This window comes from Nymphaea colorata, chromosome 2 (genome assembly GCF_008831285.2).
Source record: "Nymphaea colorata isolate Beijing-Zhang1983 chromosome 2, ASM883128v2, whole genome shotgun sequence".
NCBI classification, from domain to species: domain Eukaryota; kingdom Viridiplantae; phylum Streptophyta; class Magnoliopsida; order Nymphaeales; family Nymphaeaceae; genus Nymphaea; species Nymphaea colorata.
The window spans coordinates 29,580,747-29,599,236 of NC_045139.1; the positions used below are offsets into that span (position 1 = coordinate 29,580,747).

The 18,490-nt window shown below is 37.6% G+C and overlaps 3 protein-coding genes across 4 annotated transcripts; 1 reads left to right on the top strand and 2 right to left on the bottom strand.

Moving 5' to 3' along the window:
• Window positions 1-6,877: 6,877 nt before the first annotated feature.
• On the bottom strand, window positions 6,878-11,326 carry LOC116247008 (uncharacterized). 2 transcript variants are annotated; one of them, XM_031618950.2, is made up of 5 exons: window positions 10,888-11,326; window positions 8,839-8,889; window positions 7,616-7,749; window positions 7,420-7,511; window positions 6,878-7,344 (listed from the first exon to the last, which is right to left on the bottom strand). In XM_031618950.2, the coding sequence occupies exons 1-5, from the start codon at window positions 11,176-11,178 to the stop codon at window positions 7,151-7,153; spliced, it is 762 nt and encodes a 253-aa protein (XP_031474810.1). In that variant the 5' UTR covers window positions 11,179-11,326; the 3' UTR covers window positions 6,878-7,150. The 2 variants fall into 2 exon arrangements, with proteins under 2 accessions (XP_031474810.1, XP_031474811.1); XM_031618951.2 differs by having other exon boundaries at window positions 7,151-7,333; window positions 10,888-11,311.
• Window positions 11,327-14,414: 3,088 nt separating this feature from the next.
• LOC116248712 (uncharacterized) lies at window positions 14,415-15,249 on the bottom strand. The gene is made up of 2 exons (XM_031621662.2): window positions 14,852-15,249; window positions 14,415-14,650 (listed from the first exon to the last, which is right to left on the bottom strand). The coding sequence occupies exons 1-2, from the start codon at window positions 15,179-15,181 to the stop codon at window positions 14,555-14,557; spliced, it is 426 nt and encodes a 141-aa protein (XP_031477522.1). The 5' UTR covers window positions 15,182-15,249; the 3' UTR covers window positions 14,415-14,554.
• A 2,029-nt stretch (window positions 15,250-17,278) lies between these two features.
• LOC116248706 (protein MIZU-KUSSEI 1) lies at window positions 17,279-18,459 on the top strand. The gene has a single exon (XM_031621653.2). The coding sequence runs from the start codon at window positions 17,461-17,463 to the stop codon at window positions 18,292-18,294; it is 834 nt and encodes a 277-aa protein (XP_031477513.1). The 5' UTR covers window positions 17,279-17,460; the 3' UTR covers window positions 18,295-18,459.
• The last annotated feature ends 31 nt before the right edge of the window (window positions 18,460-18,490 follow it).

Genomic DNA, 18,490 nt, shown 5'->3' on the forward strand with positions numbered 1-18,490 from the left:
AGCTGTCACCTCCAACATTGATGCCGTACATTACTTTGGCGGAGGGCTCAAATTTAAATTAGTAATATTTTTAATAAAATTAAATGCCAGTTTTTTTAAAAAAAAAACTTACGCACGTGACAGAGATGCCAATGGAGATGAGATAAAAGTAATATTAAATTAAAAAATTGGATCATATTTGGATTTGAAAATTGACATCCATCAGTTCGGATTCTCTTTCATGCAACTATTCGATCTGATGATAAACATCAGTATGGCCAATTAAATTTTCCTAATAGCTATGCACTTTTCCCAATCAAATTCAAATTGTGGATTTAGAATTCGGATTCAGATATCACATACATTGTTCTTTATCCCCATTCAAATGCAAATTTGAAATGATTTTTCTTTATTGGCATTTCCTTCGGATCCTTGTGGAGTGAACTTATCAATATCATCATCCCTGTGGACTGGAGGTGGTTGATGGAGAAGCGATGCAAGAGGTAGGTCCGTCGCCTTTTGCTTATGGATATGGTGATGGGCCGTGTGGCAGGTGGTGAGTGCTGACAAAAGAGCATGGATATGCCTTTGGCATCAGAATCTTACATCATCTTTTTATATATATATATATATATATATATATATATATATATACATTGATTTCGACCTCTCATAGCATATCGTTCAATGCATTATGTTCAATCACCATTAATAGATAGAAGACATATTATTAATGGAGCGGAGCTAGAAATTTTTTATGAGAGGAGCCAAATTAAAGTTTCTAATATTGACAAGGGTCGAATTATCATTTTTTAAAATTTTTATATAAGACAAGTGATATTTTTTAAAATTTATATGTAAATAAAAAAAATTGAAGTAGAACCTATATATATAGTGTCTTGGTATGCCTCATACTAGAATAAGTATCATCACTTGACTTAATGGTCTAAAAATATTTAACAATTTTTTTCCACCTCTTTATTTTGTTTACAAATCATGCATGCTTTGGATCTTTTTTTTTGTTTTTTTTTTAAAGGCATTCTTTTACCATTTTGAAGTAGTATGAGTGTTAGTTTACATACATCTGACATTTCTTTTTACACCTTAATTTTGTGTTTCAAGATAAATTTATAAATGTCAGGCCATTTTGATAAGGGGCAAAAGACAAACCCTACTAAAAAATAGTCACTGAAGTTTTTTTTTAAATTTAAACTTATAAATACAATCTTAAAGGTGGTTTGACGAGGAACATATATTAAGTTAGTCATTTTTTTTATTTTGATAATAATTTTTAAAGAACGAACAACTCTTATAACATTAAAATTGTGATAGTAGAAAAACAATTTTTTTTTATCAAATCTAATTTGAGTTAAAACATGATTTATATTAAATTGGTGTTCATGAACAAATTGGATATTTATGTTTTGTTTAAAATAAATTTTCAACACAAATTTAAGTGTCATGGTTCTTGTCTCCCATTCAAATGGTCAGATGTTTACCAATTTTATATATATATATATATATATATATATATATATATATATATATATAGTATAAAGTCACAAAGCCATCTATTGAGGGTCAATCATTTGAAACATATAGATGGTTTAGAAAATATCAAGAAGAAAAAAGTGTAAACTAAAATTATATTACAAAAGAATCATAACTTTCAGTTTTTTTTGTTTTTTGTTAATATAACAACCCGACACACTCTCAAGGTCGGGCCCCTAGTTACGGATCCTAACTCGCCTCCTAGTAGTTCTGGTTTCAATCCTAAAAATGTAGTAACCAGGACAATCTTCTCCTCAATGACCCATTTATAAACCCTTAAAGATTCCTCACAATCTTCGATACGAGACTAAACATTTGGGGCATTACAATTAATCGTCCATCATGTTGAGCCGTGGTTCTTATTAAATGACTGTGTGACTTTCAAAAGCTAAAGCCGCCATGTGTGTATATAAAAGATCATTGCCAAACAAAAGGCCAAAACTCCAAAAAGATTTATTATTTTAAGTAGGAGATGCTTTTAGATGGTAAGTGGGAGTTGAAGACTACATATAACTGAATGAAAGGGACTTTGAAGCGGCCTATTTGCCGTTACCTTTCATTGCTAAAATTGCAAATAAAACTGTAAAGAAAAGGATTTGAAAATATTAATAGATAATCAACAAGCATTGCTTTAGGGTTGCCAGAAAAAGTTCGTTTAAAGGATTCTATCAGTATCCGGTGGTTAAGACATAACCCAATGTTTTAGCTAATGACGTATCAGGACATAACTCTTTAATCGAAGACGTCAAGAAGCAACTGACGCTAATTCCATGGCTAAGGTCCAAGACAAGCTACATTTTTAATCTGTGTTTGATGGGCAGTTGAAAATCCTCTTGTTAAACAAGGAGAAATATTTCAAGAAAATATTATTCTGCTCTATAAAAATGTCAAACTGTTTAGCTTTCTTAAATATGACGTTTTTCTTAAAGTGTGCATTTGACAGCATTAGGTTTGAGATTTTTGGATTTGAGAAGAATGGATTTAAGATCAAACCCCCCTTTCTCTGATCTTAAATCCGATTTTTTTTTTCTCGATGCAAAAAAGTAACAGTGTATTCATTCACCGTTGATTTGAGATCTGATTATTAAAATCTCAGATCCATGGATTTAAGGTTGGGCACCCTCTTTCTGATGTTAAATCCACAGTTTTTCATATGTAATATGGATTTACAGCTACCAAAATAATCTTCAGTTTATTTAAACTAAGTATTTCTGTACACATTTTAATGCAGCATCAGATATAAGATCTAAGGCTATAAAACACTACCTAAATAAAGATCTTTAAGTGTGGATCTTAGGTTCGATATAAGATCTTTCCTACCTAAATAAGGATCTTTGAGTATAGATCTTAAGTCTGATATAAGATCATAAGTTTCGTAGATCTTTTACCACATCAGCAAAAACATGTCACGTCAATTTGATGTCAAATTCATATATTTTCAAATTCGAAGTGATCAATCAAACGCAGCCTATGGGAAAAAAAAAACCTTCATCCGACAGAAAATATTTATGTTTAAAAAAAAAAGTCATGCCATCGATCGCCGTCTAATTCCTGGTCTCTGAATTTTCTTTTCCCGTATGGACCAAGACAGATCTTTCTTTAAATAACAATCAAAAGCTGTGACCGGAAAAAGGGGACGTGCACAATAAAATGCGGTGGTGCCAATCCAGGATTCAACTGCAACAGTTCAAAATGATGGAGGAGGAAAGGTTTAGGTACGAGTTGGATCAACATTTGCGGGTGGAAATCACCATCACGCACCACCTGCAGCAACAAGATCGTCAATTATATTCGTAATCACGGCCACCGTTAGTCATCAAGATCGTAGAATATGAGAAATTTCAATTGGGCATAACATCCAAAGAAATCTCTTTCTCTCTCTCTCTCTCTCTCTCTCTCTCTCTCTCTATATATATATATATATATATATATATATATATATATATATATATATATATATATATATATATATATATATATATATATATATATATATATATATATATATATATATATATATATATATATATAGGTGGCTTGTGGATGAGACTCCGGAAAGAAATGACTTACAGGTTACAGCACGCGGAAGTCATGTGGTGCTAGGAAATACATTATAATATTGCCAAACTGAATGAGGAATTTAACAAGTTGACTTAGTTGATAAATAAAATAAAGATACAATGTGTGAGAGAGAGAGATAGAGAGAGGATCATACCTTCTGTGATTCCGGAACAAAAATTGTATAAAAATGGCTCCCAATACTAAATACCCATCATTTTTATAGCAGTGCTTTCTTTTTCTTTTTCCTCGACCAACACACACTTGTTATTCAAAGCCTACGAAAGATAACAAGAATTAAAAAAATAGAGGAATATAGAGTCGACAATGGAAGCAATACAAACACGAATAATCCATCTAACAAGAAATCCCTATTAAGCGTTGCCCACATTCTTCAACCACAATGTTGTAACCTCTTCCAAAAGGTGATCGCTACAGAACCATTCTTTGAAGCAAGCCTTTACATGTACCGTGAAGCCATGCCACGCAAGAATTGGATTCCATTTATGCATCCCTCAAGCCATCTCTTCCATCCGTGATTATTCAAAGCACATAGTTCAAATTAAAAATTTTACTTAACATATCATTTTCGGGTGAGCAAGAGGATCAAGACCCATCGCTCAGAAAATAGCTAAAGTCTCCTCTCATAGTCTAAAAAGAATGTGTACAACACCTTAGCAGCACACTGCTTTTCCCTTATGTCGCAAAAGCATAGTGCCCATGAAAATCAAATCTTCATCTTTCCCATATCACCAATTCAACCAGAGGTAGAGCCAAGAGAGGGCCCGCATGGTCCCTGGCCCTACCTCAATTTTTTTTTTAAATTTACATGTAAATTTTTAAAAATCTTATGTAAAAATTTTGAAAAATGATTTTTCGGCCCCTTCTAAAATTTAGGAACTTTAATTCGACTCCATTCATGAAAAATTTTTGGCTCCACCCCTCAGTTCAACCAGTTTGCTGCATCTCAAGAAACGTATGTTAAACCACCGACAATGATTTGGATGTTCATCCCAAAGAATAGATTTACATTTAAAGGATGTTAAGCGTTTTCATAACAGGCTTTTTCCTTGATATTGCCTCCTAAGGCTTACTATTGTTCTTCAGAAGTCCAAACATGTACATACACACAAACGTATAGAAAATCCATAGTTAAATGTTATTTCAGCAATGGTGAACACAACTTGATCCACTTGAACTCGCCTAGTAGGTGCCTGGTTACGGTCATACTTGTGACAAAATCTCCTTTGTTTTGTTTAATAATTGGCGGGCGTGAAGTTGAGGGCAATGCTCCTTGGCTGTGATGCCATACTTCTGTCCACATGCCATCAGATTCAACCTACCATCTTTTTTTAATTCCCTTTCCCCTTTTCAAAGCCAACCTCGAAACGATGACTTTTACCACTTGCGACGCAGAAAAAAGAGCAATTCAGCCAGAAGAGACAAGCTTGGCTTGTAAAGTGCTCATTCAAACTCATAAAATAGGCTGTGGAGCGCGAAAAGTTTTTTGGCTAAACTTAGCTCCCTCATAAAATAGTAGATATGTTACACTTATGTGTATATTTTATATAGTGTAATAATACGAAAAAAAAAAGATTGAAGTGCCTTCCAAGCAAATAAAAAACTGGTATTTTTCAGAATTGAAAAACTAAAACGGAATATAATAGACCTAAGGTTCAAAGCATAATACTTTGAAATAAAGATCATATACTTTGCAGATTCAGCTCCACTTGGCTCCTCATTCATCCTCCACCGTCACGCGAATAGCCTTTTTTTTAAAAGAAATATGTGAATAGGTGCACTGTTCTGGCTTTCACAAGATTATAACTCCAACGGGGGAGCAGAACCAAAGAAGAATCTAGGCAGGAACCGTCCAGGTTCCAGCCACTTGCTATTTATTTAGTTACTTGTGTGTGGGGTGTGCACGCGCATGTGTATGCATGCTTGTGTATATGTTTGTGCGTGTGTATTTGTGTAGAGTGTGAGCATAGACATAACAGGCTAACATAGAATATATTAGCTTGTTGATGCTTTATAACATATTTTGTGAATAAAACCTGCAAAAAATATCGTATCTTTCATGAGAAGTCCCACAGAACATGTTAGACGTTACACAAATCAGCATCGTGATTTCAGGAAGAAGATCAGAAATCAGCAACGTCGTGATTTCAGGAAAGGATTGAGCCAGTGATTTCAGGAAAGGATTGAGCCAGATTGAGACGTGATCTTGCCTTATCCCATTGGTGATTTCCTACCTTATCATCTTGTTGTATATTCGAGTAAATAGGGAAGATGAGCACTGAATGTTGTACAAATACCTTACGATTGGTAAGGCTTCAAAAAAGTTTTTGGAATGAAGAATTCATTCGTCTTCACTTTCTCCCTCTCTTCTTCGTCTTCACTCCTTTCTTGTTTCTACCATTTAATAGAACAAGTGCTCTTTATAAAAGGTCAGATGGATTAGACTAGAAATATGACATTATTTTTATTTGGTAAGAAATGTCCAATACAATAGGGATAAATGAAAGGTGGAGCGACAGTGGTAAAAGGGTAGCAGTGAACAGTAACACAGTTGTATATTGGGACTCTGGTATTGCACATGAATCGGAATCATCTTCATTTGAAAATAAAAAAATGGTTGGACTTATTGGCCCAGTTCCTTGAAGGTTTCCCCATCATTACAGGAAGAAAATTTACTAGTGGAACCAAAAACTCCATAGTGGTCAGCTTTTTGGGGAATTATGCCAGTCAAAGTATGCTTTCGAGTGAACAGCTGAGTGGGAAATAGAAAGCTGCTAAAAGGTAACGGAATTTCCAAACGATGAAAATAATGTTCCATGGGCATGGACAAAATTCAAAGTTAGTCATGGATGAACCAGAAGACAGAGGGCAAGAGTAACTTTAGTGGTGTAAGCAGTTTGAGCTTCAAGTAGTGGCTTATATTGCACCACAACCCGTATTGGTCAGCTTTTTGCTGAAAATGCACCACTGATAGCATGCTTTCCAGTGAAACAGCTGAAGAGGGAAAAGAAACTGATAAGTACCATGACTGGCATTGCTATTAAACAGACGTCCTAAAGGTTCAAATCCCAGACAATGACAATGACGTTCCATGGGCATGGACAAAATCCAAATCTTATAATGGCTGAACCAGGGACAGAAGGCCAGAGTTGCTTAGTGGTCTAAGTCAGTGTAAGAGCAAATCTGTAATAATCATCACCCAAGAATCAATTCCACAATATACATTTTCACCGTTTTAATTTATGCCGATCCTTCATCAACGACTAAATTTGTCAATCACTAAGGTAAATAATTATCATTACTTCTCCTAGTTTATGATGCTTCAAATAACTATATCTTTGTTAATCGACGATGCTTCATGACCAACCAAAAAAAAAAAAAAAAAACTCAAATCCTGCCATACATACTTTCATACTTTTCATGCAGCAGCCTCCAACTATCTAGCACTACTTTTAGGAACCCACATGTTAGATAACTACTTCACAGGCCCGCAGGTAATGCTGAACATTCATATACATAAATAAGCAGAAAAAATGGACTCTCATTTAGACAGTTGTCTTCTTTGCTTCTGAGTTGCCCAAAAATTCATTAACCACCTAGAGAACTGGATCAGACCAACCACGCTTCGGAAAACAGCACGGCCATTGATGATCCCATGCCGGAGACTCCTTGCTGTTTTAGCTACTGCTGGTGTTGCTCTGTGGTGCATCACCAAGTTTCTTTTCTGCACAAAACCTATCAAGTGAAGAGAACATAAAACCAACTGTACAATCTAAATCATATTTTCATGCACTCATATGGTTGACCAACCTGTTGTTGTCATACTTGTCAAATGCCGCAGTCTCTCTTCAGCAATGCGAACAGCTCTGGTGGAGTTACGCACACCCTCAGTTATCTCCTGACTGCAAAAGGACATTTGGACTTGTTTCAAAAGGGTTCCTGAAGATGCACAAAAAATTGAAAAAAAACCTTATTTGTTTTACTTATGCAGATATTGAAAGCTAACCCCAAGTCACTAAGCTCCATCGTCAAGTCGCTAATTTCCATGCCAGTCAATCTGACCGCAGCCATCGTGTTTGGGAGTTCCTCCCTTGTTGCATCTAGCAGCTTCTCCATTGATTCCGCAGCCCTTTTGAAAGCCTTCGAGCATAAGTAGCCAAATTAGTCATAAGAATGCTACCAAGGATTGCATAACCACCTACAGAGACAACATAGCTAACAAAAAAGAAAGACCGGCTACCATCATGATCTTCATTCTTAATTTTATCCTTTATTTCAAACTTCATTAATTTACATAATTGGTATTGCAGATTCACTTCCCATTTCCAGTATGTATTTGTTTATGTTCACAACACAACCAGAACCAGAAGCAACATCTAAAATCCTGCATGATATAAATCACCTCCATGATTGTCAAAGAAAACATCATCAGCACAAATTAAACAATATAAGAGGACCACAGGACAAAAACAATACCAAATAGTAAATCTTAACTTTAAAATGAACAATTTCTTAGTAAGCAGATCGAGGAATACTTGCACCACAGCATGTGATCAGTTCCATGATGCAAGAGTTCCAGGCTTCCAACTAACTTCGTCAAATATGAATTTATGCCCGATCTTTACAAATGTAACAAGTAAAAAGACAGTGAAAGCTGTGCTGAAGCATCAGAATATCAGATTAGCATTTTTTGTAGCAACATTCCAAGGAAATGAATATGTCAAACAATCAAGCAAGAACACAAACAAGGAAGATAATTGCTCAACTGTCTAAGAGTTCCATTGCGCCAGTCCCTGACAAGATTATATCAACAAAAGGTACTCTTTCTTTCTTGTCAACACAAAAAAGTTATCATTCTAAACAACTTGAAAGCAAGGTTATAATATACCATTCCAACCAGCAGTAAATAGCTCATTTACAGAAACGAGTTTACCATTGAATTGCTCAAGGATTTTAGATGGAATAAAAAAACCTTCAACAAGGTAATCTAAGAAAATCTAGTAAGATTTCAATGGATCTAAATGAACAACCACCAGCAGGCTTTGATAACATAGAGAACAGGCAACTATAACAACAATAGTATGGCACAAAAAATAGCTTTTTCATATCCAAAAAAGTAAAGCAATGTGACACATCAGTAGTTATTTTTATTCTTCTATTTACTTCTAGGACCATTGACTTGGAAACTCAACAAGACAATTCTCAAAAACATCAAGATAAGATACCTACCAGCAACGTTGGAATGGCACTGAAAAGTAACCAAGATGCTGACAATGCTGCCTGTTGAATAAAATTGTTCAGCAATGGAGGACAACAGAAAGAAAGGAGAAAGAGAAAATATACATGCCAATAAATAAACAATAGCATGCAAATACACATCCAGACATCCAATATTTGATTCTGTATTATCAGTTTCCTATGCTGACTAATGCCCCATTTGTTTAGCTCCTAATCTGGTTGCAAAACCTTCAATTGTTATGTAATCCAGCATTTATTTCCACTCCTTTACATGGGACAGGAACAAACATAAAAGTCGTGTCTCATGTATTCAGATATTAAGAGAATATATCTAAAACCAAGAAATTTGCTTGCGATGCATGTTTCATAGTTATTTTGTGACGTGTGCTAGCACATTGATGTCTAGTAGTCCAAATAAGATATTCATGGGTAGGACTTACTGGACAATAAGGCATCTACATCTTGATAATTACTTTAAATATTGTAGTGTTTTCTTTAATTCTCAAATGAAATATTGAAGACATACACATACATTCATGAAAACAATTTTGGCAAATTTGCTGCTGGGAGAGCTCCTATGCCTATGAATAATAGCTTCACTTCAATTAGTGTTTATGAAACTCGGGCACAAGAAGAGTGCAAGAAAAAAGTGCATAAATGCTCAGGAAAGTTTGAAATACTAATAAAATGTAATCCAGAATGGAGCATTTTCTAGTCCTAATTTCTGGATGAAGTCTTGGATGGGAGTATCCAGGAAATCAGTGTATGGCTTGAATCAGTAGTCCTCTGTACTGGAAGACTTTTAGTTGAAACTGCAATGGTATGTGATTCCTCATTTAGCTTATCAATGAACTAGACCAACTCTATGCAACCTTATGTTCCTAGTCCTACCACCCAAAGGAAAAGAAGTTTCTATGTAAGCCCAGTAACAGAGGATCAGAAATAATCCTATGAATCAGAGATGAGCTAGAAGGTCCTGCATGTACTATTCAACCATATTCAACAATTAAAAGCAACTTAGAATGAAAATATTCAGGCAGGCTTAAAAGGCCACAAGCAAGTAAAGGGTATTTAGCAAGGCATTTCTTTTTTGGTTTTGCTCATTATTTGAGTCTTCAGAAGAACCTTCTCTTGAAAATTTGAAACGTGTAAACCAACACAAGGCATTCCCACAAAATTTCATCGCCTAATTAAAGGTAGGATAAAATATTTATGGGATAAAATGTTTACTTATTTTGCAGCGTCTCCACTTTCACCAATCACATGAGGTGAAACTTTCACATAGGCCTAGAGGTGAGGCAGTTTTCACCTTGGTGAAATCCTAATAAACTGTATCCTTCAGTAACGGTTACGTCAGTCTTCCATTCAAAATGACAATTTTCACATCATGGATAACTTATCTTGTTAATGATCAACCAAGGTAAGTTATCCTAGTTTTGGAAGATTGGACTAAGCTAGAAACTCGCTACACTATGAAGTAAAATAAGACATCCCTACTTATCCTGCTTTTCCCGGAAGGTTGGATGTACACAAGGACGATAGGAAGAGGTGAAAAGTTTCCCATGGAAAATCTACATTCTAAGATGGCGTTTAGATCTACCACTTATATAGAGGAGCAGGGTACGAAAAGAGGACTGATTACGATGCAATGTTTCAGCTTTCCGCTTATCTCTGCCTCGACACTACAGCCAAGAATATCAAGTATCTATAGCAAGTTTTTGGAATGAGTTCATACAATACTTAATCATCTGGACACGGAGGAAAAAAAAAAAACTTGATTCTAACGAGTGAAGAATGAGGAGAAACACACAATGCAGACATGCAAATGCGCTCAGATAATGCAGATTCCCCAATTCTAGCTAATATCCATTAAAAGAAAGAAAAGCAAAAGAATCTAAACAACTTAAATTTCACAAAGCGAACAAAACTAAGGAATATGGGGAATTTAAGACGAGAGTTTTCAGAAGCAATGAAATTGAGTGCGAATGGAACAGAAGAATCATCAAGGACGAGGAGGAGGACAGAGAGAAGAAAACAAACCACACAAGCAACGGCATTGAGGGCGAGCATGTGACGCTGATCCAGGCTCCATTGCGTGAAGGTAGACGGAGGCGTGCCAATCGAAGATGACAAATCGGTCACACAAAAAGAAGTACTGGCAGTAGTAGCATCAGAAGAAGAAGTAGAAGGAGGAGCAGCAGAGTGATGAGGGAAGGAGAGATTAGAAGAAGGGAGGAGACGAAGCTGGTGGTTGCGAGGGAGAGCTGAGCGAGGAGAGCTCTTCCATCTACACAGCGGTGTTGTTGGCCTTAGGGCTTTTGATGATAGCATTCTCCCTCTCCCTCAACCTCCCTCTCCCTCTCCCTCAACCTCCCTCTCCCTCTCCCTCTGCGTGTGGCTGTAGAATTAGATCGGAACAAGGAAAACGAAGGACAACGTCGAATTCACCGTGGAAAGTTGGAAACCTGCCTTTCTCAAAATCTCGTGCGAGAGAAAATATCGGCGAAATTCTGGGATTGAAAATTTCATCCCGTTAAATGAAAAACATTCGTCCTTGAGCGCATTTTTGTTATCCCACAAAGATTGAGGGAAACCTTTTCTATTGTAAGAGGCGAATTTTCTCCTTCGATAACTCATAACAGGCAGGTAAATCTAAGCCAAGGCCTACCCGATTAAATTAAAAAAAAAATTTTAATATAAATTATATATAAATATAATTAATTATTATAAAATATTATATATATATATTAATAAAATAAATATTAAAAAAAAATTGTAATCACCTTAAATCATTTGGATTTCATGCAGCATGGCTTTGAGATTCCCTTGGATCATTAACGCCGTTTTAGAAGACTCTTTGTTTGTCAAGGGGTGGTATTTTGGCTCTTAAAGTTAAATTGACTGAGATTTAGAAAGCAAAGGAGATTTCAGATCATACCAAACTTCAAATATAAAGATTAAAGGGCGCGCAGTAAATTGTATAGTTGAGAACTATAGATTTAAAATCTTCACTGCTTTCGAAATCTATGGACATCTAGTGAGGGGAGAAGAAGAGACGATTAAGACGTTGCCCTTGATCTATTTAGACCTTCCTACGTTTGTGGGGAAAAATGAAAGAGGATAATTGCCGACTTCTTAAGGAAGGTCCCTCTTTTTAGGCTCGTTGGACAGCAAAAGTCAGGCAGAATATATCTTGTCAAACATGTGATATATTCCATGGATAATGCATTCCAAAAAACAATGAGTTTCAAAGAAAATGGCGGAGGAAAGGGGGGCCAGCAGGGATCACGGCCCCCCTTAGATTTGAAAAAGAAAAATCAAAATTTTACATGTAAATTTAAAAAAAATGGTTTAATTTATATAAAAAGCTTGAAAAATTATATTTTGGCATTGTTAACATTTTGAAACTATAGTTAGTTTGACCCTTGAAATGAAAAATTCTTAGCTCTACTCCTTCAAAGAACAAAGTGTTTTATTACCAAACACCCCTTAAGAAGTATAAGAAAATGAATAGTACCTACATAGTTGAGTTCATTTGGATGGACTAAGAGGTCGTTTGGTAAACTCGCCGGTTGGCCTGGCTCACTGACTTGACAAACCCGCGACTCAGACTCGAATTGGTATATGACTGGGTCATTGGGTCAGTGAGTTAACTCGTTGATTCGGTCGAGTGTTCAAATAACCATAATGTAAATCACTTCAGCTGAGTTGGACAAGTCATGCCGAGCCAGGAGAGAGTTATGCGAAGTTGGGCCGAGTTAAGGGTGAGCTTGGCCAACCTTGACTCATCACCGGATCTGCTGGTGATCCGAGCTGACTCGGGCAATTCCCTTGACGGCCTTGGTGAGTTTGCCAACTACGTCTACAGCTGCTAGCTTGGGAAGATCGTCTCGTCACTTTGTAGGCAATGGCGAGAGTTGATTTCTCTCATGCAATCAATTGTTATTTGTGGATGCATGGAGCTTTTCTCACATTGTAAGTTCATTAAAAGGGCATTTCATGGTCCGAAATTTTGATTTTAGAATCAAAATCTAATAATCGTAACTCCACCATAGATTGGAATTGAAATGAAAATTCCAGTTCCAGTTTCTTTTTGTATTTAATAGCGTGAGTTTTGGACATTTTAGAATTAAAAATGACTTGTTCGATAAAAAAATAATTAAAATTTTAGAATCGGTGAACTGAAGCGTCCATATCTTGTACTAAAAAAAAAGATGAACAAATTCCAGAATTTCCGAATGTGATCATAATTTTAAAATTTTGATTCCAGGATAACCTTATAATTCAAGGATTAAAATTCTTTCTTTGATAATGTAATTCTAATTTTTAAAAATGAAAATTTTAGTTCTAAAATTACTCGAATTCAAGCGAATCAAATGCCCGTTAATGAATTACAAAGTTATTTGGGACAAATTCGACAGAAGAATTCTGCATCGTTGCCAAATGAAATTGTAATGCTCTTAAGAGGGGATGGATGTCTGACATTCGGACAGCGGTAGGCCCCTTTTATTGTGGGCAACCTCTACATGCCCAGACATCCAGCTCTGGTGTGTAATCATATTTGGGAAGACCTCAAACACCATTCTGTTGTGTTGTCTTTTGCTTCTCAACTAGGCTCGGGCCGGCCTAGTCCGATAAGAGTGGGTTCGGGCCAGCTTGATGTCTGAAACCCGAGCTTGAGTTTGAGTTCAGCTTGGTTAAAATAAAAAAAAAATATTTTTAGTAAAAAAATATTTTTAGTAAAAAATATTTTTAGTAACTCATGAATGTTTCAAACATGACATGCTCAGAAAAATAGTTTCGTAGAAACTAAATTTATAAAAAAAAATTGGTTGTTAAATCAGCTTCAGAAAAGTACTCTGTGTGTTTGGATAATAAGATCAAAACACATTTTTTAATGAATAACTTGGTGGGTGCCAGGTTATTCACTCCCATTTGAAAATAAGATTTGGCTAAGAATGAGTTTTAGCAAAAACTCATTTTTGGGGTCGTTCAAATGCCCAAGATTTTTTGTTTGCAGATACAAAGATAATCTAATATTTACAATTTTTCAATCTCTATGAGATGGTGAGGGGACAAAACACTACTAGTCCGAGTTTAAATTTGTGGATCTCAAATCTGGGGAACCTTCGTCAAAACCGGATTATAATTGAGGTATTAAAAAGAAACAAGTGATTGGTCCTGGTGATCTTCATCTCTTAATTTAATGTGAAAGAGAAAGCCTTCTGCTTGCGTTTGATAGCTCACCTGAGCTCAGATTCACTGAGTAAATGTGACGTTTATCAAACTGTAGATTTAAAAACCGCAGATTTCAGATCCGTGAAAATGCTGAAATCCGATGAAAAGAGCAATTCACTGCCTTAGTTAGATGTAATTTCACAAGCACACAAACACATACATATCACTGAATCAGAATGCTCTCTCTCTCTCTCTCTCTCTCTCTCTACATTATATTGTATCATGAGATCTAAAAATCTTCCGGTCTGAAATCACAGGTATTACTCCCAAGTCCCGAATCTGCAACTTGGGAATCATGGAGGTACTGAAGAAGACTTTTGCACGTACAGGAAAGATCAAAAACCCCAAACTTTGCATTCTTATTCATGTACACAAAACACCATCTCTTCTTCACACAGTCTTTCTAACTAAAAAGCAGATTAAGAAACGAAAGAAAGAAGCAAAGTTGTACAATGAATACTGCCAGCAGCTAGTTCACTTGCCCACCGCCTCCCACATCTATCCCTGGCCGTTTGGGTCCTCTTGTGAGCATCACACCAAAATTCTCCGTCGACCCACCATTTGCCTTCACCAACAAAACATAAAACTCATCACTACAGAAGAGCCGATCGCAGACAGTTCTTTCTTTCTTATGCTATAAATCTTTTCGCTTTATACAGACACTGTTTTTCAAGTGAACACCAAATTTTTAAAGAGAGTTGTACGAAAATATGCTCGTAAAAGAAAGAGAAAGAGAGAGATGGAGGTAGAAAGAGAGAGTACTCACTCTGGTTTTGGTTTCATCTTCTTCTTCAGGTTCTTCACTGTTTCTGGTTTCGGTTTGGCCAACTTCTTCTTTCTTCCTGGTTTTGGTTTCATCTCCTTCTTGATCTTCATGTACTTCTCTCTTTCTAGTTGTGGTTCCATCTTCTTCTTGTTCATGTTCGCCTTTCTTTGAGCGACCATCAGTACAATCTTCACCAAAGCCAAGATGATAAACCAAACAGCCCCAGACGCCTCTCACTACCAGCTCAAAACAGGAGCAGGTGGACCTGAGGAAGGCCATGGGAGAGGCCATGGACGGCCGTGATTCTGCTTCGCCGGTGCCGCCGGCCATCTCACACTCTCGGGGCTTCTGATCTCTCACTAATACAGGGGCCTTGATGGTCGGGGAGACTCTGTTTTTCAGAGAAGCGAGTCAAGTGACTCGTAATTTATTACCAATGAATGCAGGCCGCTGGACCACACCAACTCTCTGTGCATCTTCTGCTCGGCCTTCTAAACACGTAGTGCGTCGTCTGACAAATTTTATATTATTCATTTAACTCTTTCCCCTGCCTTTCCTTTTGTTCTTAAATGCTTTTTGACTGAGATTTGATACCTAGAGAAGCGCATAACATGAATAGGACGCAAGAATAACAGCTTAATTTTTAGTGCGCTGAGGGTGTGCAGGAGCTTGTTACGCCTCGGCGCACGTGTTACTGTTTGCCGGTTCCATCGCCAGCCCGTTTTCATCGGTTTTTCAATTTTCATCGCTTTTTTTTTTTAGTGTGGGCGCGCGCTCACCCTGTACACACACTCGTATATGCTCATTTGTCGAGTCGAGCTCGAGCCTTAATAGAGTTTGTCGAGCCTTAATTCAATTGATATATTCAAATGAGTTTACGAGTTTGTTGAGTTTTAATCGAGTCGAACTCGAGCTCTACACGTAACAATGAATATCAATTCTATTCAAAGGAGTTTGTCGAGCCTTAATCGAGTCGAGCTGGAGCTGCTTCGATCGAGCTATTCTCGAGCCCAAGTCGAGTTTGAGGTTTTATTAGTCGAACCAAGTTCGAGCTGACTGAAACTTGGGCACGACTAGGCTAGTGTTCACCCTTAATTACAACATTGCATTGTCTATATGATTTAGATAAATTAGATAGCAATTCAGTATAGTTTCAAATATAAAAGTAATCTAATCCCCCACATTAAGGTATAAAGCACCGAGAATATTTTGGAAGGTCGTTTGTATAGGAAGTGACACTACCATTTTCTCTATGTACTTGTCAGATTAAATCGGTTATTTCATTCGGTGAAGGATAAATCACTACGAGTGAATGAAAACAAGGTTTAAATAACCCTGTTCAAAATAATAGGCAGTATATGCATAGACAAGGCGTGGGGATGATGCTCTTTATGTCTCATACGCTGCTTTAGATCTGTATAATTTTGTTTTGTTGCTTGTGCTCTCTGCGTTTTGCTTCCTTACTGTTCGCTTGGGGCCCCATTTTGACGCATCGGGATCCGCCTCACATTCTGCATGACACAAGTTCCTCCTATCAAGGTTAGCAATTTGCATTCAAATGACACCAACTTTAACAAAAATACTCAAGCTTTTTTTTTTCTTCTAAATGTTTATTTAGGATAAACCACTTGGAAGATCATATCCTTATGTCTCTAAACTTGTACCTTACTTAAGGGGACCTAAGTTGTATCACTTAACTCAAATGTTGTGCTAGCTATCGTTTGCAGTCCAAATAAATAAACGACCACAAAACTTATATATGGCAAACTAAATTGCAATGAGCACTCTCTTTCTCACTTTATAGATGAGCTGAAATCTTCCTACCATTTTGAGTTCCATCCAATCATGATTGTTGGTTGCATTGCATGAGGAGATATGCTTTAAAATGTTGGATGATTTTTTCGTTCAAATGTAATAGAGAATCTACAAATCTTTTATATATATATATATATATATATATATAAAAGGTTGTCGATCTAAAATAAATAGATGGTTGAAAGAAAAACCATAAGAAAATAGATAAACCAATACTTGATGACGAAAATGATCATAATTTTTTTCTTATTATATTTTTCTTTAACTGTACATCATGTTGAATCAAACAATGACCCTAAAAAACTAAAGTAACCATTCAATATATATATATATATAATATATAAAATGTGGTGCTACAGTAATTCAAGTACGATTGTGCAAGATAAGATCCAACCCAACTCATATGAGAAGTCTAAATGGGAAATCAACAATTGCTGACTATGTGTGAGATCCTGACTCCCCTGAAAGCAAGGTCAGTCCTTCAAACCGCAACAAACTAAACAACTTCCTTCATTCTCTCTCCTCCCTTCTTTTACCACCCTCACAGCATCACCTTTACACCAGGCCTCTCTCTCTCTCTCTACTGTTCCAAATATATCTCTCCCTCTCCAATCCATCGTCCCTTTTGTTCACCTCTCTCTCTCTCTTCAAAGCAAAGTTTGATATGTTCTTTACAGACCGTTATTTCTCATACATAACATAACACAGGTCTCTAACACCTTTCTCTCTCTAACTTCCGTTCCATCTCTCCTTGTCTGGAAACTGAGAATGGTACTCCATTGTTGAGGTTGAAGATGGGACACAAATCAACGAGCACGGTGGCCCCAACCGATGGGCCGAGCGACTGCGCCTCCACCTCCACCTCCTCCGACGGCCCACCGGCATCCTCCGCCGACGAGGGCCCACAGGCATCGCCACCCGAGGCTCCGCCCCCACCACCCCGGCCCCAGGTCTCCCTCCTCCAACCCTCCCAAAAGAAGCGAACCAAATCGGTCAAGATGTACCGCCTCTTCCGATCCGTTTTCCGAACCTTTCCCATCATAAGCCCCGGTTGCCGCCTCCCCACCGTCCTTCCCGGCGGTCCTTCCCACCATTCCGACGCCCACCTCGTGGGCGGTACGCGGGTCACCGGTACGCTCTTCGGGTACCGGAAAGGCCGGGTCAGCCTGGCGATACAGGAGGCGCCCAAGTGCCTGCCTCACGTTGTCATCGAGCTGGCCCTTCAAACGAACTCGCTGCTCAAGGACATGTCCTCCGGGCTGGTACGTATCGCCCTCGAGTGCGACAAGCGGCCGGATCGGACCAAGCTGCTGGACGAGCCGCTGTGGACCATGTACTGCAACGGGAAGAGGGGCGGGTACGGGGTGAGGCGCGAGCCCAACGAGGAGGACCTCAACGTGATGCAGCTGCTGCAGGCCGTGTCCATGGGCGCCGGCGTGCTGCCTAGCGTTAACGCGAACAATAACAGCGCCGGGCTCTCCGAGGCGGACGCCCAGGACGGCGAGCTAGCCTACATGCGAGCCTACTTCGAGCGTGTTGTGGGCTCCAGAGACTCGGAAGCCTTCTATATGCTTAACCCGGACGGCAGCAACGGGCCTGAGCTTAGCATCTTCATGGTTAGGATATGAACTTGATATTGAACTTGGTAAGATCGGTGGGATCAAAGTGAATATTAGAGTTCTGGGCGTTTCATGTACAGATTCACCAGAGGCATGGCTTTCATGAGTTTTACTTATTTTCCTTTTTTTTTTTTTTTGAAGTGTTTTTGTGTTGATGCCAATTTTTTGATGTATGTGGTATATGTATGGATAGGTCGCCTTGAAT